The following is a 23,058-nucleotide window of genomic DNA, read 5'->3' on the forward strand; positions in this document are numbered from 1 at the left end:
ACATCCTGCTGCTTCCTGTTTACAACTACAAAAATAATCACAGACAACCCTGCTAGGAGGAATAAGTTGACCTTTTTGCTGCTATGTAAGCAACTTTTACAAGCTTGGGGTGCACCATTATTCTAACACATGTTGTTCTGGTCGGAGCACAGTGACCCGCTAAAACAATGTTTGTTGATCCCCTTGCTGGTTCCTCCTATCGGGAGCCATAAACATAGTAAGGTATCCCAGTATTTGACAACTCTCACCTGCACTGCCTTATCCTATACCTGACTTTACTCTTTGCATTTAATTGTTGATGCGACAGCTTAACTCTCTGTATGATATTGATATGCAAATTAACAGATTTTACTTCAGAGAGATGCCTACTAAAGAAAAGATGTTAATTGCGTTAATTTGAGGATCTTAAGGAATCTGTCCCTGTATTTTATCTTTGTCCTCTTCTTTTATCATTGTTTTCCAATTTCTGGAACGCCTAATCTGCCTAGATACCAGGAAAACAAAAGTACGTGAACAGTTGTCTCAAAAATAAGGGTGAAGAGATTTTAAATTCTTGGAAAGTTGGGGCCACATCACACTATGTGTGCTTGATGAGCATTTCTTTAACAGTTTGAATTGTGCAAGAAACCGTGAAATGAAAAGTACTACTTCTGAGATATCCAACATGGCAGAAAATCTTTGTTGAACATTGGTTGAAGACATAAAGAAGTGTTACGACTGATACTACAATACAAATAAGTGCTCCATATACTGTCCATTAATCAGGATTAAAGCTCATGTAAGAAGATTTTAACCAGTTTTGAAAAAGTAAAAATTAAGACTAATTTTTTTGACCTGGATGAGCGAATAAGACACCAGACAAGATTCAGAGTTTCTTCATTATTTACTGGTTTTAATTTGTCATACATTTGATTTATAGAATAATTCTGGATGGTATCTTTCATCAACAAGCACTACTGAAACATGTACAGAACAAGACCAGAAAAATTTAAGACAGTCTGGCTGCAGACCATGAGGGTGAGACTCTGCATGTGTCAGAACGGAGATACACACTTAAAGTTTAAAAAGAAAATTGTATCAAACTTCTTGTTAGGGTAAAGGTTAGGATACCAAAAGTTGAAATTAAAAAAAACCTGACCTACAGAAACTAATTGTAAAATGTTTAATAAAGCTGACTTAATAGTCTGCTAAAATTTTCTAACATAGCTAATGTAGCTAATGCTAAAGCTAGAAAGCTACGTTAGCTACATGGATAACATAGCTACATAGCCAATGTAGCTATATCTAAAGAGTACAAAGAAACAATAGCTGTGTAAACTACATAGTTAACATAGCTACATTGATAAATTTAAAGCTGCTACGTATGCTACGTTTGCTTAACCTGTTTAGAGGTAGTTACAGGAACAGATGCTTAAAAATGTTTAATAAAGCCAACTAAATAGTCTGCTCACACAAACTAAAACTTTCTAACATAGCTAATGTAGCTAAGGCTAAACCTGTTTAGAGGTAGTTACAGGAACGGGGGCTTTCTTTAACTTCGTCAGCTATAGCTAAAGCTATTGTAGCTACACTGGCTTATGCCTTACCTCTTTCATCTCACTAGTAGTAACATGACCTATGTAGCTAGCAAAGCTATGCTGGCTTTAGCCAAAACTAATAAAGCTTAAGTGACCCACTGTTTATGTAACTACTTCTTAAATGTGTCTGTACATAATTAATCCAAATGTTGCTTGGTATGTAATGTTTGCAGTGTAGTTATTACATGACAGTAACTGGCCTTCGTGAATTGTACTGGCAAATTTTGTCACTTCTGTTCTGATGAATGCAGTGTCTCTCTGTAGCGGTCTGCACTGTGGTTCCTGAGTGGACAGGCGGTCTTTCTTCCCCGACATGGAGACAGAGCTAATGATTAGAAAAGAAGGGTTTCATGTAAGACAAGAAAATTTATGATTATGTATGAGCCACACAGGCAAGATGAAGGTAATAGTCATGTTGGTGTGAACACAGAGTTGAGAACAACAAACTCAGAGGGACTTTGTCTTTGCTTTCTTTTTAGGAATTCACCACTTTATTCACATTTCATATTTAATATATTTCATATTAATATTTAAAAATCTGCATATTATACCTTAAATACAATGATGTGAAAATCTTTTTTTTTGCCCACGGCTGTCAAAAAATGATTTAATTGTTAAACACATGACAATGCATTACAGTTTGTTGGATAACATTTTTAATTTAAAATCTAAAATCCAAATTTATAGCTATCAGAGACATACATTTGATTCATTGTGTCTTTATGAATTGTGGTGGGGCAGAAGTTGCATAGAATTGACACTCAAATGAAATTAAAGTGCAGAAATGGATTACTGTCTTAATGTGAAACAGCCAAACTGACACTCAGTGACAGTGAGACTCAATTGAGATTTTATCAAATACTTAATTTTCCCTTTCATACAAGAGACTTTGTTCATTTTAACACATATATAAAATGTATGACTGTTGTAAAAACCTCTTTGGTTGTGCTGATTTTGGTGACTCTTCACTAAGTGGGATGAGTATCTCTATGCTGATATTGTCCTGTATGGAAATGTGCTTTCTGTCGGAAGATGTCATACTTCTTCCATTAAATCTTTCATGTTAATTTGTTGATGTTAAACAGATTACTGATGCAGACATAGCAACTGTTAAACATGTCACCTGACTCCTACCCCTTGCCAACATATAGGTATATAAATTAACTTTATAGTAATACAGTTTCTTCCCTATGATGATCTGATTTGCCATTGTAACACATAAAGAGCCATTATTTACTAATTGCTCTCTGTTTACAACTAGATACAAACTCCTCACTGGAGCTTTAATATAAGTTTGATTTGATATGAAAATAGTATATTAATCTTGATGTTTTGTGTCTTTTCAGTAAATTTAAATGCATTTGTTTATTAATATGTTCAATACTTTATAGCTCTTCAGAAATAAACATCGAGAAATTCAGTATTAAGTGAGTGATGCTCTTGTATCAGCGGGGAAATCTCTGTCCCTCCCCTTTCAGCTCTACTTAGAAGCAATAATGTTACATAATAAAGCCATCTGCTCCTCACAATGATTTAAAAGTCGCATTATGCGACATGGTGAGTGCCGGGGAACATCTAAACAAGGACATAATGCCCTCAACAGAAAAAATAAACAGTTTTCTCATCTATTGTCCTATTTTGTGACTGTTGGCTCTGTTGTGCATCAGTGTTTTAAGGTCAGAGGCAAAGAAATCGATGGGATTTTGGTATGAGAGCAAACAAGTCTGCACGGGCTTGTTGGTGCTAGAAACAGAAGAAGACAGAAGCACAGGCTGCAGACAGAGGTGAAGGGTTGAGTCACATTTCTGTCCATGTAAACCTTAATCTGTCACCTCAGATTGTATCCATGTGACATTTGATCTCACAGCCACCAAACATCTGGATTCAGCCAACACGGCTATGTAGTGACATCTAGTGGCAGGTCTTTGAAATATCTTCAAAGGCATGCAAGGTAACCTGTCAAAAAAGGGTAACCTCACACGACCCATAAGGGTGAATATAAAGGAAAACAGAGGTTAGAATAGAAAGAAACGTGGCATTTTTTAGAGGGATGTAAGTCCAAGTGTATCAGTTAACTGCATACTAAAATGGACAATGGTAATAGGAAGACTAATATGATATAGTGCTGTAAATAAATAAAAAAATGAATGAATGAATGAATTAATGAATGAATGAATAAACAAATAAATAAATGTTTTCTATATTTTTCTGTTGTCCATCTGGATTCAGGTTGGTGCAGTAGCGCCTAGGGGGCAGTACAGGACCAGTGTTGTTCAATGCCCTCGGTCTCTGGTACCTCATGTGTTAAGAAGCTGTAAATAAATTACAGAGAATAACGAGACGAAATCAACACGAGTTAGTTTGCCATTTCTCTCGGTATGAATTAAAGCCATGCCTGAATAAACTGTTTCAGAAGAGTGAACATGACATTTGACCTCTTTGAATAAGAACTCTTCACATAAGGGACTATTTTTAAAATTAATTATCAGGCCAAAACCCGTCATTAAGACATTGACAATATATTAACCGAATAAAAGCATGTATTTCATTCGTATCTATCAACTAAAAGTCTAATTTCTAATTAATTTGCAAAAGTAGGCCTAACCAACATTATATTAACCCTTCTGAGAATATATCTTTCAACCAAATCACTTGAAACATTTACGTCTGTTGATTTTTGTAGGACTAAACCATGGTAATATGGGGAAATATAAATAATAGTGTGGTGGACAATATAATACACATTTTTTAAAATAAGCAATTACAATTGGTCTGTTTTTTTCCTTTCATATTGTGCCTAAATACTGTCAATCATAAAAGTGTTTTGTTTCTACACTGCGAAATTGACCTCGAATTAAAGGTGAGTTTCATCCATTCTGGTTTGATATAAATTAATGAATGTGGGGAGTGAAAAAAGACAGATTTGAAATTATTTCTCATAGTGAATCCTTTTTACTTTTGCAGTTACATCGACCTAAATTCATGTCTCGGATCAGTAGTTACTTCTAATCTGTTTTTTTCCCCTTTAGATGTAGCGTGTGATTGGCTAAGCTGTATAAGGCCCGCCCCGATCATGAATGCGCTCAGACTGAGTGGGAAAGCCCTGTGCAAATGTCTCCTATATAGCTTTAGAAAGCTTTAAATTCTGTTATTATATATTACAAACTAATGTCAGAATTATCATATTTTTATGAACTCGGCGCTTTAAAAGACACAGCCCCTGACAGCCTGAATAAAAGGTGAAAAAACACACACGACACGACACACCCGTCCGCCACGCCTTCTATGAATTTAACTGGCTGTCGAGAAGCTTGGGAAATGCCCGAACGAACTTGATTGGTCGACATTCAGAGCAGTCAATTCTAATCAGCACATGATTGGCTCAGCTTTTAGGAGGAAGTCAAGTGTCAAAACGTTTCGGGGATAAGCTCGGAGTTGACAAAAGCGACTTGTCTCAGTTGAAACATTTTGGTCACAGTTATTTTTTAATTGCCAAGTTGTATCCGCTGTGGATATCGCAGGAGAGGATTACTTTTACCGGCTGCAAGCCCAGCGCCCGCGCCGAGTCCAGGATTCGGTCTCACCGCTGACTAGACCACCACCGCACGGTAGAGAGAGGAAAGTGGGACTTTATTGTTCAAGGCTAGCTAGCTAGCTTTGCCAGACTGCTTGTTTTTGTGTGTATAGCAGGCTATATGGCTGCGACCTACGAGCCAATATACGGACTTTCTGAAGATGAGGTAAGCTTTATTCAAAACAACGCTCTGATAATTTCACGTTAGTCAGAAATATGTGCCTCTCCCTGGGGTTCAACCAGCTAACTATAACGGTAGCTAACAAGCTAACAAGCCTTCACCCACGGTAACATTCCACAGTGGTGTTCAGGCAGCTGTCAGTTTCCTGCCCCCCTGTCTGCGTGTCCATAGTTAGTTACGCCAGTTTAACTAAAAACTACACACTCGCCATCAAAGAGATCATTTAAAACATCTCAGCTCGGCCGAGGAGGCTACATACATCGCTAAATCCTCAATTGATATCAGACTCGTAGCTTGCCCAAAGTGTTTTGAAGCCCAGATGTGCAGATGAGAAAATGATGAATTCCTTTGGTGAAAGGCTGTTTGTGTCAAACACTGTGTCATGCTCGAATAACGTCTGCAGCCAAGACTGCCTGACGATGATTTGACCATTTATTAAGTGTGAAAGCTGATGCATGCATGAAGCGTGTTGTCTTGTCAAAAAGTAATGCTACACAGCTAACACAGCTCTACATCACTGCGCGACAGTCACGAGCCAAACATTAGGACACTACTGAGTGACAAACACAACAATTATCCAACCAAGCAGCTGACATCTACCTCTCAGACATGACTAATGCGGTCAGAAATAGTAAGGCTGGGTACTTTTCCCTGATCCAGATGAAGGACTAAAAATAATTCTTTCATTTTTTTTTCATTCATGGCTCTCGGGGAAGATAGAGGCGTGACTCTGGCTTGTGGAGTTTGCCAACTGCTTTAATCAGTAGGCCAGACTGTCACTGTTATAGCAAGATGGAGGCGAGATTTGCATTGGTATTTTTAAGTTCAGTTTGTGAACATGCAGTATGTGTTGCTCAATGCAATGGACATGAAACAGGCCAACATGTGGACATAATTGTATTTCTGACATTGATCAATATTAAAATGTGAAGAACAGGAGATGCACTTAAGTTGACTTACTCAACCATACATGGGTTGACAAATATCTTCTCAATCCTTTGAAAGAGATGATAATATCACAGCAACTAATATCATTTTTGAGGCAAATCTGACCTGAATTTTTTTTTTTAAATATTCAGGCTTAAAGATAAGAATATCAAAGTATACATGATATCTAAGGAATGCAATTTTTGCCCAGTGTGCAAAAGTCGCTTGTTACATCTTAAAATTACAAATAAAAAGAGCCCCAAAAAAGAATAAACTGACAAAGCAGTCATTTAAAGATACCTAAGATATGTAATGAAATGTCCCATGTGAAATGAGGGATGCATGATACTGAATTTTTTCAAATATTTTATAGCTGATATTTACAAAATAGTTGGAGCTAATAAAGATATTTAAATGCAGTTCAGACCTGAAACTGCAGTCCTTAAAATGCACAATTTATAGCCTCAGGATGAACTGCAGCCTTTAAAACACGCTTTGAAGTGTAAGGAATGATGATGAATTAAGAAAAAGACTGGTCCAGCCTAAAACTCCACCAAATTATTTCTTTATTCAGCCAGTATTCACAGCTGATATAGGCAGATTTTTAGAACCAAAATATTGGTTGTAAATATTGGCAGAAATGTTCACATCTGCCAGTTATTCTCTTTTAAAACTATTATCTGCTGATTCCCATATCATACCAATAATATTAACCATCCCTACTACTAATATTTGACCTAAAACTGAATGAAACTTACAAATCAGATATTTAAAGATATCAAAACTATGTAAAAAATCCAAGTGTGCAAAAGTGGCTTGTATCATCCTGAAAATACTTGAAAATATTTCCATGAAATATTGTAAATGTAAAATGTCAAAAATGTAAAATTTATAATAAAATGTCTCGTGAGCAGAAGTGGCTTGCAACACCTTAAAAATGACAAAAATGACGTCCTAGAAAATATTAAGAACTACTAATTTGTCAGTCTATAGAAAAGAAAAGAAATAAAATGGCCTGCATACATTGCTTGTAATGTCTAAAAAATAATTAAACAGAACCTTCAATATAAAAACCTGTATACATTGCATGGATGTGTTCAACATTTATTAATAAATGTAATTCACAGCTGTTATCTGCACATAAGTGTGCATTGTCTTGATATTCTTGATTCAAATCCATTATAAACAGTCTGATAATGGTGAATATAAGAAAGGGCTTTTGTGCCCTGCAGTCTTGCATTTCACTCCAATCAGCATGTGACTCTGCTTGAGTTAAAACATTTTTCTTAACATAATTTCTGTCATTTTCATAGCTTCGTAAGGCCTCTGCCTGAACTGTCAATCATTATCAGGGAGAATGCACGCCTGTAACACGAGCCACTCGTTTAAAATCAGGAGACTTTAAAAACACATGCCTAGTTTTTGATTTAAATTCACAATATTATAGAAGGTAATTTATCACTGAGCCAGTAAGAGGTTTTGAGCCAGTTGAGGGTTCACATTCCTTGTGACACTCACTTCCTGTAACTATGAGGTAAACGCTCAGTAATGCTACACCCACGTAACAAAAAAGCCTAAAGAAACAGCTGGGTTGGCTTGAACTTTCACCCTAGCTCCCTCCTTGCATTCCCTTAACACTTGTCATATACAGACAGAATATGCCCTCAGGCTGCCCTTAAATGTCATAATATCTGCTCAGACCTAGTGTTTCACTAAATTCTATTCAGACATCCTTTCTGGTTCCATGAAGTGAGGATCTGTAAACAAGACAGCAGGCCTTTGAAATTGACATATACTTTGGCTTGTTTACAATACTGTAATATATCATTCCATTATAAATCAAGTTTACCCTGTCTATTATGTTGAATAGCATGTCTTAAGGCATTTGCACTACACAGGCTTAGTTATATAAGACAGGGACAGTCAGTGTTTCGTAGCGTTCGTTTATGGTTTTCTCTGCTGTATTTCAACAAAGTTTATGTCATGTCATCTGCCAGGTTCTAAACATGAGTCACTCAGACTTGGAACGCTTCAAGTTGTTTTATATCTAGGTCAGGGTTATTGACTCAAAACAGGCAGGTCAGTGCAGCCAGCGGCTTGAAAACATCTGAAGTGGCTTGATTGCTATGCTACTAGATCCGTCTCGCTTGAGTTTGATTCAGCCTTTTGATCTGTTGTCTCTTTCTTCTGCAGCATGAAACAAGAGTGCTGCGGGTTAAGGTCATTGCAGGAATTGATTTGGCGAAGAAGGACATCATTGGAGCCAGGTGAGCATCACGAAGGAAACACCTAAAGATTTATCGGGGATCTAATCTTTTGCTCTCATGTCTTTGATGTTTTGTCACTTTTACAACTGCATTAATACACAATATTTAAACAGGGAGCTCAAACTAACAGTAAAGAGACTTGGGGGTATTGACATGAAAAAAGCCAAACATAAGACAGAGTACACAACCTGTAGATATGTCTTTGCATATTTCAACCTGCTTTTAGATTCTAAGGGGCTCGCTTTGTCTGTTTTCTTAACCTTGTCCAGCACAGTGTTTTGCACTTTTACTGCATTCCTTTTACTTAGAGAATCCTTGAACTGTAAGTGCTTATTAATGATTACCCACCTGCCTCTTCTGTCCCACTCATAACCCACCTCTGTTACCTTTTCTCAGATAAAAGTGAGGGGAATTATAATTATACATACCATAAACTTTCTCACATGCTCAAGACACGGTTGTAAAACTTTTCAGTGTCTTTGAAGTGTCATGTTTATCAAGGGGCTTTTCTATTACTCTGTCTGACTTCCCTTCCCGTGTGAATTTCTGTGATGAAGTGTAACCCACTTTTAGCGCAACTTTTGTGACGTTGCATAATATACCTCGGTGGATTTGTATTAGAAGTCGGTGTTTAGTCATTTTTCTGCATGGCTAAGCTGCTGTAACTTCTGTCCTCTGAATTTTAATTACATGCCTTTCCCTGTACCTGCAGTGCTGGAACACTGTGATCAATTAATAATACACCAAGTGACCATCAATCACTGCTGAGTCCTTATCACTCTGCACATGCACCAAATGGAAAACTCATTTATACTTGGTCCTTCATAGTCCAGACCAAACTAATAATTCAGTCCAGCCAACCATCACATTAGTGGCAGAATTGTTTTACCTTCAGGAAGTCATGGAGTGTCATTGTTTCAAAGTCATACTTCTGGACCTTCACAGGCATTAGTTTAACACATATCAGTGCCACTAGCCCATATATCAAGTCAGGTGTACAGAAAGAGACATATAAGTGGCTGACAACCCTTTTTTGTTTGTTTTTAAAGCCGAACCCAAATTAGCATCAGCAGGCATAATTCTTATCATTATTCAGTGGTTTAACTATTGTGACAGCCTTTTTGAAATATGAAAAATGTAAACAGTGAGTAAAAAATATATTTAAAATATATCTGCTTTATTTCTTGCAGCTTTGACTAATATTACATCAGTTGTTAAATATTTCTGCTGTCCTTTTTAAAATCTTGTAAAAAAAAAAAAAAAGACAAACAAGACCTCTCTGTGTAAGCCACTGTTCTGGAGTGGTCTAGAACAATTTTGACCTTGCAAAACAGATAAATTTGCCAGACTTAAGCTCTATCATCAGGCATATCCATCTTGAGATTCTCCAATCTGCAACGTTTGTTAAGAACCAAACACTTATGGAACAATCAGCTTCATTTAAGGTGAATGAGGCAGTGGCTATGGGTGGGGTTTAGTTGTACTCAAAGCTGTAGAATAGTGTCATTTTACCAGAACCTGACCATGTTTCTGCATAAATTAAAGAATAGAAACAACACTAAAAGCTTTTCATGATGATAAAGATGTTTTGGCTATTCTGTCTACCTACTTCACCATGATTTCTTTATTAAAACAAGAGCATAGAGAAACACTGAAAGGTTTTCATGATGTAAAAGATGTTTTCGCCTTTCTCCCGGTCTGCTTTGGCATGGCTTTGAGGGTATATCCAATTATTACTTCCACGTTAGCTATTAGCTCGGATGTAGCTGTAGGAAAGCGGTAGTTTAATCGGAATTGGACCACATTTCTGTTCGAAACAGAAAAAGCTTGTCTCAGCAGAGAAGATGTTTTTGCTCCCCCGACCAAGCTTGGCATCAGTACAATTCACAGAGAAGCTCTGCCATTAAAAATCTACGGCAGCGGTAACCTGTCATCTCAAGAGAAGCGCATGCACACTCGACATTTTGTCTTGTAGCATTCCTCCAATCACCTTCTGAGATGTTTTTTTGATAGGTCCTGCCCTTCTCAAATGCTTTCTGTGGGAGCTTTCCCAGATGACTGTAAAATATATCCATGCAATGGACATATGAAACAGTATATCTGGTGTGTTCGGGTAACTAATACAGCCATCAGAGCAAAAATGATTCTTTAAAGGTTATTTTTGAGGGATGCACAATATCACCAACATAATACCAGTATTTGCAGAGCATAACTTCAAAAGTTTTAATGTTGGTACTTGCAGATTTAAAAATTTCTGCCAATATCAAAAGTCAATATATCAGCACATCTTACCCTAGAACTAACAAATGTACAATATCATACTTCACCATAAAGTTAAAGCGTAACCTTTGTGTAGTTTTAAGCAGAGCAGACAGAAAGTTTTTTCTTTAATTGTTGAATCAAATGTCTTATTATTTTATACCTATTTCTAAAACAAATGATCCGTCACAGTTAAACTAACAGCTCTATTTCAGTTCCGGAGAGACTGAAGTGTTTTTATGCAATAGTGCAGCTATGAAAATCTGCAGACTTTGTGCCTTAAGACACTCATACAAAGAAATAATAACAGAATAACACTTGTGAGCCCAAAAATGGCTTTACAAACCATTTTTGAAAACCAATAGTGAGTTACATGTGAAGTGCCAACATGATACCATGTTTCTGCATCTATCATTTTTCATTGCGTTTGTGCATTGTGCAATGATCTTATTTCCGCCTCTGTTGCTGCCTCTGACAGAAGGGGGAACATCTCGTCTCTGCTTTACTGCTCCACAACAGTCATAGTAATGAAGCATCACAGTGGTGCTTATATCATGCCCTAAATAGCACTAGGAATTGGGCTTTTGTGTTCTTTACAATTTCCAATAAATTAAGTGTACATATCACTATCCCTGCCATTAGCTTTCATTTGGATAGGATGGTTGATTGAGTAGGTAGTAGAGGGTTAGGGTTAGCATTAAGAAGCAACAGGTTGGACTTGAACCTTGACCACCTATTTAAGGACTATAGCCTCTGTGCATGAGGTGCAATCAGACCATTTGGCCTCTGCTGCCCCATGATTCTATTTATTAAGCCCAAAAATGTTATCAGTTTTTCAAACGACTCAGTACTTTTGATATCATGGTTTAAATGATAATGTCTATTGTTTCAATGATCAGTGGAAGCCAGAAATGCTGTATCTTTAAAAAAAGCATCAAATATTCAGCCTTGTTTAACCAAAAGCTGATGTAAGCAAATGAAAGAAGCACTGTCTTTATTGCACAATTACAATGACACATTTCAGTACAGAAATGTTGCCAATGTTTTTTTGCAACCCAGACAGTGATTGCACAAACACCTGTCACTGAAACAGGTATAATAATAATAATAAGTTTATTTTTATAGCACCTTTAAAGAACAGCGAGGTCACAAAGTGCTTTACAAAAAGGTAAAAGAAACACAAGCAATTAATGCAAAGGTACAATAAGAGAATACACAGTACACAAAACAGATTAAGTAAAGGCCAGACCAAACAAGTAGGTCTTAAGTTGCTTTTTAAAAGAATCAACTGTTTCTGCTGATCTTAAATTCAATGGAAGTGATTATTGACATGTTGATCTAGAGATAGAGAGTGGCTCAATGAAACACCAAGATTACGAAGAACAGGTTTTACATAAGTAGACAGGGTACCAAGTTCCTCCAAAATCCCTGGCACTAAACCATCTGGGGCCGAGACAAGGACCTCTGTTTTGTCAGCATTTAGCTGTAGATAATTCCATCCAGTCTTTAATGGCACTCAAACAACTGAGTAAAACCGACACTTTAGTGTAATTTTGAGGTGTAAAATATATATGAAGCTGGATGTCATCTGCATAACAATGATAAGATATGTCTTTAAAACTGTTGATTAAGTGGCTGAGTGGGAGCAGGTACAAGGAAAATAATGTTGGGCCAAGGACCGAACCTTGGGGAACTCCACAGACCAGGGGGGAATTTGAAGAGCTGTGGCTGTTAACAGTGACTGAGAATGTTCTCTCTGACAGGTAAGAGGAAAACCAATCAATGGCTGAGCCAGAAATGCCCACCCACTGCTTCAGCCTATCAACTAAAATAACATGATCCACAGTGTCAAAGGCTGCACTGAGATCCAATAAAACCAACACAGAACATTTACCTTCATCACAGCTGATCAGGAGGTCATTAAAAACTCTAAGAAGGGCTGATTCGGTTGAATGGGACTGACGAAAACCAGACTGAAACTTATCCAGGATGTTATGAGTGTCCAAGGCAGCTGTAAGTTGTTTGGCAACCACTTTTTCTAGAATTTTAGAAATAAAGGGTAGTTTTGAAATGGGCCTATAGTTTTGGGGCAGAGAGGGGTCCAGGTTTGTTTTTTTGAGAAGTGGTTGAATGGCTGCATGTTTAAAATATGAAGGAACGTGACCAGATTCTAATGATTTATTGACAATTGAAAGAATGTATGGGCCAATGGAATCTATTGCAGATTTTAGTAGCTGGGTGGGCAATATATCAAAGGGACTAGAGGAAATTTTCATAGTTCTAACCAGATTCTTTAGATCTTGTAGGGAGATGGGAGAGAACTTGTCCAGGATTGTTTGGTGAGGTGGGCAGGGAACAGCAGAAGAAAAAGATGGAGTGATTTGTGCTTGGATGTCATTGATCTTGCTAACAAAAAAGGAAAGAAATCTTTCACACTCATCATCAGAGGAAATTGGGGGGGTGGGTGATGGAGAAGAGACAACATTATTAATAGTTTCAAACAGGACTCTAGGATTATGTCTGTTCTGTGTTACAAGATTTGCAAAATACTTATCTCTGGCATCCTTAACCATACTATTAAATTCAGATAAAAGCTCTTTTAGATGCTGATGGTGGACATAAAGACGGGTGGATTTCCACAACCGTTCTACTTTACGGCATGTTCGCTTAAAGGAGCGGATATTATCATTTAACCAGGGGGGGCGGCTTTTTCGAAGGGGCCAGTCTGGATTTTAAGGGAGCAATTTCATCCAAAACAGAAAGACAGTGCTCATTAAAAGACTGTACTTGAGTGTCAATATCACCCAGTAATGTCAAATGGCAGGAATGAAAGGACGCAGAAAACTTTTCTGCAGTGAGATGATTAAGGATGCGAGATTTGATTTTTCGACGGCAGGGCAGAGTATCTAGGTTGAAGGACAGATCAAATAAGATGCCATAATGATTGGAGATAAAAAATTCCTCAGAAACAACAGAGTCAACTTTTAAACCAAATGTAAAGACAAGGTCTAGTGTATGACCTCTGACATGAGTAGGGCCTGTTACATGCTGGGTCAGATTAAATGACTCAGTAATGCTTAGAAAGTCAGAAGCAAACTTATCGGAGACCTCATCAATGTGAATGTTAAAATCACCAAGAAGTATAAATCTGGGGAGTTTTAAGATGGAGGACAAAAAATCACTGAAATCAGTTAAAAAACAACTATTTGGGCCAGGTGGGCGGTAGACTAAAATGGCATAAAAGGGGTTAGAATGGCCAATTTTAATCATTTGAAGTTCAAAAGAAGAAAATGACCCAGTGTTCACCAAACGGCAAGAAAAATTATTTTTAAACACAGCAGCAAGTCCTCCACCACGGCCAGAAGTTCTGGGCAAGCTTATGAAGGAGAAATCATGAGGGCATAACTCAGTTAGGGGGGTATCAGTATGGTGTGTTTTTTTTTTTCTAGAATCTATGCAAGTTTGAAAAATGTAATATTGTGACATCCCTGTTAGGCATACATCTAAATTTGATTGTTAGAAATATACAGCATTCCTTTCCGTAACACAGCTAGTTTAAAGGATTTATTCAGAATGAGATGTAACAAAGGACGTGTCAAAGCCCCTTTGTGTGGGCAGACAGTTGTCCTTGTACATGCCCAGGTGCCACCATGTGTTGAGTGGCCCACCTCCTCCAACAGCTGAGGCAGGGATTTGTCATCTGCAGGGACACATTATGGCTGCAGTTTTTGGAGATTTCACCAAGAAATTATCAGATATTTGGTGCCAAGGGCTTCTGTGTTTGTTGCAGTGATATTGTAACAAGCCTTTTACTTGATATTGATTTATTACTGTCTGCTTTTATTTAACCCTATTAAAACCCTTCCTAGAAAAGGATTGTAAGAGTGCAGAATGCATGCTGCAGAGTCGGCCCTTTGGCTTGAATAGGTCTGCATATCATAATACAATTCAAATACATGCAGCAGTACAGTTATAGTATCATTCTTGGAAATGCTCAGAACAGGCTGCCCTCTAAGAACTACCTTATATTGCACTTTAACTGATGCTTATCAGTGTTTTTTTGCTGGTAACACAAAGGTCTAAGAATATTCTAGACAAGAAAACAACCCCGTGGAATAAAGCTGTGCTCACACAGATGGAATTTAATAATTTTATTCTAATGAAAGGTCAAAGAAAATCTTCAAACTGCATTTTTTAACGGACATGCTTCAGTCTGGAATCGCCCAAAGATTGATGTCAGCCTCATCTCATTTAAACACAGCTCTCACTGTTGCTTATAGTACTGCATTGTATCTGAGCGATGACATAGTCAGAGAAAGAGTCTGGCATGTCTAGCACTGTGTGAATGCTCCTCACATGCCAGAGTGCATGTGTTAGCATCCTGATGTCCTGCTGGCAGGGCGGCTCAGCCAGGCTTGGGGGGAGAAATCTGAACTGTAACGAAGAAACACTGAATGAGGCCTGGATGTGTGGCGAGCTACCACAGGAGGAGACAGTGCTGAGTTGGCAGTCTGTCACCTCATAAGATGCTCAAACAGTGCTGGCTTGTTCCTCTCTTGTTTTTGCTCCAAACGCGTTCCCGTTGCTGCTGTATTCAGTCGCTTTGTTCTATTGTTTTCTGCTGTTATTTCGGATTACATAAAACACCCCTTAGGTTTTGTTTTCTTGTGAGGTGTGGATGGAAACTCGAGGAACAACAATTCAGCGAAGCTGCATTTGAACAAGAAGCTAGCTTTCATCTCCTAGCCTCGACCCAGAGTAGCCATCTCCCCTCTGTAAGATTTTTGTTGATAGAAGGAAGGAGACAAGAAGGAGTCTCAGAGCAGGCTCGATACAGTTGACCCATTGTTTTTGTTTAGTCACATCACAACGCAGAACCACACAAACACACAATTAGAAGCTCCGGGGTTCCCGGAGACCTTAATTAGCAATCAAGTAAGAAGAGCCTTTTTGCTTCTGTGGCTCATTTTTAAAATATTTCCTATTCCTCTTGGCTTTTTCCTCTGCTCCCTCTCAGCTGCTTCCTGTAAAATCAATGTGAGGCTGTGCTCCAGCTGGCAGGCCAAATCTAATTTTGGCCATATCCATACTGGAATTAGATTGCTTCTCATATCAATTCTGGATGGCATAGAAAATATCCAATGGAAACTGATCATGGCAAATCAGATTTAAAACACATTCATAGATGGTTTAAAAAGCAAATCAAATTGAATTTTGTGATGAGGCTAGCTATTGCAATCAAAATGTCATTTGCTTAACAGGAAATGCAACCCATAAGAGTGTCTCACCCAGAGCACGGGTAAAAAGACAGATTTTAACTTCCTTTATGTCTTTCGGGCAAATTGAATCTCTGCTGGTGCTTCTTGCTGCTTTACTTCTACATGAGATGACACACCATCTGTTAGACTTTGCGTGCATACATTGATTGAAGTTATTTCAGGTCACACAGTAGCCTTATGGGGAAACTTCGACTTCTCATAAGTAGATGATGGATTAATCTCTTGTCTACCTTATTTCAAGCACAAATGTCACATTTCATTTTCCAATGGAAGAATCAATACTGATAAAAGTACGTCCAGTGCAGGGAAAAAGTATTTGCCCCTTCCCAGTTTCTGTTTTCTTTGCATATTTGTCATTGAAATGTTTCAGATCATCAAACAAATTTTATTAATCAACAAAGATTACCCAAGTGAATACAAAATGTAGTTTTAAAATGATGATTTCTTTCATTAAGGGACAAAAAAGCAATCCAAACCTACCTGGACATAAACGACTGCAAGCAAGCGTCAGCGATAATGACAATGAGTCTTTCACATTAATTTGGAGAAATTTTGTCCCACTCTTCTTTGCAGAGTTTTTTAAGCAATGAACAGCCTGTTTAAGGTAATATGAAAGCATCTCACTCAGATTTACATCTGGACTTTGACTACACCACCAGATCCTTTATTTTAAGCCATTCAGAGGTAGACCTGCTGGTGTGTTTCGGATCATAGTCCTGCTGCATAACTCAAGTTTGCTTTGGCTTGAGGTCATGAACTGATGGCCGGACATTCTCCTGCAAGATTTTCTTGTAGAGAGCAGAATTCATGATTCCATTGATTCTGACTATTCGTCCAGGTCCTGAAGCAGCATAGCAGCCCCAGACCATCACACTACTACCACCATGTTTGACTGCTGGCATAATGGTCTTATGTGAAATGCTGTCATAGTTTTACGCCAGATGGAGCGGAATGAACACCTTTCAAAAAGTTCCACTTTGAGCACGCAGATGGTCAAGTGGTTTAAGGCACGCACCATGTATGCGGGCGGCTTGGGTTTGAATCCGGCCTGTGGCTCCTTACCACATGTCTCTCCCCCACTCTCTCCCTGTTTCAGTCTATCCACTGTCCTCCTCTATCTAATAAAGGCACGGAAAGGCCCAAAAAAAGAAAAAGTTCAACTTTTGTCTTGTAAGTCCACAGAATATTTTCCCAAAAGTCTTGGCGCTTCCTAATTTCATCAGGATGTTTTGGCAAATGTGAGATGAGCCTTTGTGTTCTTTTTTGTCAGCAGTGGTTTTGGCCTTGGAACTCTTCCATGGATGCCATTTTTGCCCAGTCTCTTTCTTATTGATGAATCATGAACCATAACTGTGTTGACTTTGTGACCTCCTGGATGAGTCACTGATACGCTCTTGGAGTCATTTGGTAGGTTGGTAACTCTTTAGAAGGTTTCCAAGTTTTCTCCATTTGTGGATAATAGCTCTCACCATGGTTCATGGAGTCCAAAAGACTTAGAAATGGCTTTGTAACCCTTTCCAGACTGAAAGATGTCAATGACTTTAAATCGTAGTATGATGTCTTGCTTTTTGAGATCTTTCAGCCTACTTCAGGTTCTATTTAAATGATTTCTTGATTCAGCAGGTCTGGTAGTAATCAGGCCTGGGTGTGGCTATTGAAATTTAATTCAAACGTAACTCAGGTTATCTTTGTCTAGTATTACAATTTTTTGCTGGTTTGAAACATTTAAGTGTGACAAATTTGCATCAAAAGGGAAATCACAGCACTATGGAGCTTCTTCGTGATAAAAGAAATTGAAACTTTGATATTACACAAGCAGAAATTAAAACACACTGATACCCATTTTGATTCCTCAGCAACAAAAACTGAAATACCAGGCAACCTGTAGAGTCTAATTTCTTGTTTTAAATCATCAAAAATTACAAGAAAATCCTGAATGTTGTCTTAATTGTACAAATTCATTTGCAATGTTTTGGTTTCATAATGCACTGATTAAGCAACGTGTCCTCCTCTGCGGTTTGCTTCTTTTGTCTATGTGTTATTTGTTTATGAGGTGCTAAGAGTGGAACCATTCCTGGAGGTCACGGTTGAGTTGGTATCCTGACTTCAGGGTCACAGTCTGGTACAGGGTCAGTTCATCAGAAAAAGGCAACAAAAAGTATCAGATTTATAATTCTAGGTTTCCCTGCTTTTATTACTTTGAACTGACAGTAGTGCAGGTTTCAGTTTGTTCCATCTAGGGTCATTTAGAGCCAGGGGTCGACTGATTATCGGCCTGGCTGATTATTGGGGTCAATATTTGCATTCGACATGGTGAGTAGAGATGCTCTCTGGAGGATTCTGAAGCTCTGTGGGATCCCATGTTTGCTCATCCAGCTGATGTCTGCCTTGTTTTCTGGTACAGAGAGTGCTCTGAATTGTGATGGCTCCACCTTTGACTTCCTCCCAGTTGATTCTGGGCTGAGGCGGTGGTGTCTTAGCCCCTGTGCTCTTCTGTACCTGTATGGACTGGATAATGGCATGGGCTACAGGGGCAGCAAACTAGACTTTTCTGATGATGCTGTGATCCTCGTGGAGACTAGATGTCCATGCAGGCGCTCTTAACTTGTTGAGTGAGGAGGCATGGGAATGCATGTCTCCTGGGCCAAAACAAAGATCCAGGCATTTGGGAATGCCTTGGATACTTCCATTGAATCTGTGTCTGTGAATGGTAAGAGTGTGGAAGTTGTGGAGCAGTTCACCTGCTTTGGCAGTGCAGTCCATCGATCCGTTGACTGCGAGGCTGAGATTAACTGTAGACGTGGACTAGCGCATGTGCAGATGGGTTCAGTAAGCAAGACAAAGTGGTGTTCCTGGGATCTGTGCATGTGGATGAAAGTATTTCAGTCCTTGGTCTTCCTGGTCTTACTATGCTCTTGTGAGGCCTGGATGTTGACTGATGGCCAGAGATAACGGTTGGACTCCTGTCAGGAATGGCAGCTGTGCTTTTACAGGTACCTGGTGTGCTTTCTCAGGCCTTGTCCATCGTAGAGGGGTCCGCTGAGAGGATACCTGGAGAGATGTGGCATGGGCCTGGTGCAGGCCCATCAGGAGGCCAGTGCAGTACAGGACCGAGGATACTGCAGCGAAGCACCAAACCCGCAAATGCTCCCTTACCTGACCTGATGACTTACCTGGGTCAACATTGTATTTTTTCCTATAAAATCAGTCAGTTAAAAAATACACTACTTTGACTACACTGCAAGGTGTGTCTTCTCCTCTGGTTTTGTTTTCACACTCTTCTAATGTCTGCACTGTCTGATTAGCAAGACAACACACAAGTAGTAGTCGATGAACACTTAAGCCTCAGTGCTGCTGACACAGTGAGCATCACTTCCTGTTTTACTGCAGCTACTGGTTGCTCCAGCCGTTTCTTTTGTTGACAGAAGTTGGCGTGAATATTCACCAGAAAATGTTATTCACTTCTGTTTCCTGATATTTATTGACCAACTGATTTGTCCTTGAATAACACTTGTTACAGCACTTGCTCGTTGCAACCTAACTTTATAAGAGGTGCTGTTTTGAAGTCTAAATTTGGCTGCAGTAAAAGCATATAAAATGCATGAAATAGTGTGAAAAGCACACATGATGTCCAACACGATCAGCATTGTGGTCGGGTCAGACCTCTCATGTTCAGAGTTTCCCATCCACTTGTCTCCACAGAAGCACTCGAGCACAATCTGTCCTCAGCACTCATCTCCCTCCCGTCATCCATTCAGATCAGTCCCTGTGGCGCTGGTTATTTTTTCTGTTCCAAAGACAGAGCAGAATTGTGGTCAAGAAGCATCCTATGAACATGTTCGTTCTGTTGGCAGAGCCACTGCCTCACATGCTGCCAGTGTCCTGTTATGAACATAGAACATGATCATTGTGGACAGAATACAGACATCGGGTAGAAATGTAAACTGGGTTTCAGTGTCAATACTGATTTTAGCTTATCACAACTTACTTACTGTGCTGCACTCTGTTTGGCTCCTTGTGTTTTTTTATTTATTCAATTTACTGCTTAGTATTCAGAATTACTTATTCATTTTATTTTACTTATCAAGAGAAAGTGTGCTATGACGTTGATAATACATGCACAGAAAATTGAAATATAGTAGCACCAGATTTAGTAAGCTGCTTATTTCCATCTAGTCCCACATACAACTGAAGGAGATTCAATTAAATACCAATACAGCGAGGACAATACACCTGACAACACAAAGTACATGAACTATCATTATGGTAAAAAAATATATATATAAAAAAATACTACACAAAGCAAAGTATAACAGTCATCTAAAGCAATAGTTCTCAACCATTTTTCCTTGGAGCCCCCCCCTACTTGTTTCAAAGACAAGCTGAGCCCCCCAAGACCCTAACAAGAGATCTTTGCCGCCCCTTCTAGGGCGTCCTGGACCCCAGGTTGGGAACCATTGATCTAAAGTATACAATAAATGCATTGTAATTGATTGATGGCCTAATAGATGAATAGGACTAAAGGTAAACACTATATGACACAAGTTGCAGTAGCTGACGTGTAAGAGCTTCATAATAATGTGAACAGATGAAGTAGATGAAGAGATGAAGAAAACTCCTGCAGAACTGCAAATTGTCTGCATTGCACAATACATCTGTCAAGACTTCATACTGAAGCGTCAGTGTGTTTGTGCAATTTAGGTTCTAATTTAAGTATTGGAAACAAGAAGTACCCAATATTTGTTCACAATAACTTCTGTTTTCTGCTGCAAAAGTATTGAAACTGATATTGATATTGTTTGATCATTACTAGAATCATAGTTTAGTTTCAGTATACAGCTCTAGTATCATGCCCGCCCTAATCCCGATAATTCTTACTTTAACTGTATGAACTTCCACAAACTTTTTAATATATAAGCTTACTTCACGTACAAATAGTTGGCCCTGTGGCTGATTGGCAACCAGAGCAGGATGGACCCCACCTTTTGCCCAGTGACAGCTGGGATTGACTCCAGCCTGCCATAACAGGAATTAGCAGTGTAGATAATGGGTGGATGGATAAATGCAAGGTTTTTTTCTTGATAATAATTGTAAGAAATATAGAATGACAATATGCTTTCAGTACATGTTTGTCCCTCTTTTTTAAATTCTGCTAACATCAGAGAAAATAAAATCCCCTCCCACCCCCTCCCTACCTCTGTCACATCTCTTACTAATGTCCTTCTCTCAGAGGTGTGTAACTTTCCAAATCATGTCCAATCAATTTAATTTTACCACAGGTGGGCTTCAGTCAAGGTGTAGAAAGATCTCAGTAATGATCAAGAGAAATGGGCTAAATTTCAAATGTTTTTGCAAAGGGTCTGAATTTTTGTAAACGTTATATTTCGGGGTTTTTTTTTTTTTTTTTTTTTTTTTTTTTTTTTTTACATTTCTAAGAAATGTGTGAACATTTCTAAAACTATGTTTTCAGTTTGCCATGATGGGGTACTGAGTGTAGATCAGTGAGAATAAAAATGAATTTAAATGATTGCAGCATCAGGCTGCAACAAACACAATTGAAAAAGTGATGGTGGTATGAATACTTTCTGAATACACTGCTGAATCAAATAAGAGATTTTATACAGTGCTGAAGAAAAACTGATCTATTTGTTCTTTATAAAAATATGTACTTAAAAAATGAGGGGAGGGAACTTTTTGGACCTTTATTTGAGAGGACACCTTGGGAAAACAAGGGGAGAGATAATAGGGAGTGCCATGCACCAGACACAGCCTGATCTGGAGATGAACCTGCAACCACTGCCATGACAACTGTAGCCTCTGTACATGGCACACTTACTGTACTAAAGCCATTTTTAAAACTAGCAAAAAAACACAACACAACACAAAAGCGATTGTGAAACACAGGCATGGGAAAATGTGAAGGTTTGAGATAAAAATGTGTAAAGTTTCTGATTAAAAATGTGCACTGTCACCAAAGACGTACAGCCTGGTGAGAAGCTCCTCCACAGAGGTTATAATCTGATACTGTACTCCCACTGCCTGTAGGGACTGAGTTCAGTAGAGTAATTGGTCTGCCTGGTGAATAGCACAGCTCTGCCTCTCTATCCAGAACCCGCCAGGGATTTCTACCTTGTCAGCACCTTCAAATAAAGCAATTGGCTGTTTTTAAACAGCACAGTCACCTTGCTTACTATTTGCACTGGCCTCATGAAAATGTTTTGCTGCTTCTATTTTTAGCACTCTGCTTTGTCAATAAGACGTTATAGCCTTATCTCATAATGCCCAAATGCAAGCAGTTTTTTCTCCTGATAGGTGGTGTGTAGAAGGCTCAGGTTTCAGGTCTGGAAAGAACCAGTGCAGTGCAGGGCTCCTGTACCTGAGCTAATACAATGTTTAACTTGAAGTAGGAATAATTAAGTCTATTTATTGCAGTGAACTGAATGTGTTTGTCTTTTAAGATGGTGATCCCTCATTCTGTTTAAAGCAGCTATTTGTAACTTGTAGTTCCAACATTAGACCTTTAACAGAGGGAATTAGAGATGTGCCCTAGTGAGGCTGATACTGATGTTTAACATTTGAGCCAATAGCTGCATTTTTCATTCCTTTTTAGGTGTAACTCACCCACAATGCCAACATTTCATGTCATGTTTGACCATGAAAACAGATCAGAGTTTGTCCAACAGATCACTTCTTCTGCCCAATAAAAACGTCTTCTGTGACTCAGGAGTAACTTGTACCAGATGGCTGCATTCAATTGGTTGATGCCACATTATTGGTTGATGAGCTGATATCTGTCAAGAAGGCCAATATTGGCAAATACCGATGTTAAAACAATGCATTGTTGCATCCTTAGGGAGAATGGCGTCATCCCTATCTCCACAGAATGCCATGTAGGCCTGCTTTCATCACCATGCAGCTTTGCCTGCAGGATGTTCTCATGAGAGAAGTTCTTATAGCACCAGTTCACATATAAGCTTTCAGCAAAGATGAAACC

At 38.6% G+C, this 23,058-nt stretch overlaps 1 protein-coding gene across 5 annotated transcripts in view; it reads left to right on the forward strand.

The window, feature by feature from the left end:
- The first annotated feature begins 4,989 nt into the window (after window positions 1-4,989).
- nedd4l (NEDD4 like E3 ubiquitin protein ligase) overlaps window positions 4,990-23,058 on the forward strand; it is a 94,633-nt gene continuing 76,564 nt past the window's right edge. For all 5 annotated transcript variants that reach the window (XM_041811396.1, XM_041811399.1, XM_041811398.1 and 2 more), the window contains exons 1-2: window positions 4,990-5,317; window positions 8,453-8,526. In XM_041811396.1, the coding sequence (XP_041667330.1) occupies window positions 5,273-5,317; window positions 8,453-8,526 (119 nt within the window). In that variant the 5' untranslated portion in view covers window positions 4,990-5,272. The remainder of the gene's footprint in view (window positions 5,318-8,452; window positions 8,527-23,058) is intronic.

Source organism: Cheilinus undulatus, linkage group 17 (assembly GCF_018320785.1).
Source record: "Cheilinus undulatus linkage group 17, ASM1832078v1, whole genome shotgun sequence".
In the NCBI taxonomy this organism is placed as follows: Eukaryota; Metazoa; Chordata; class Actinopteri; order Labriformes; family Labridae; genus Cheilinus; species Cheilinus undulatus.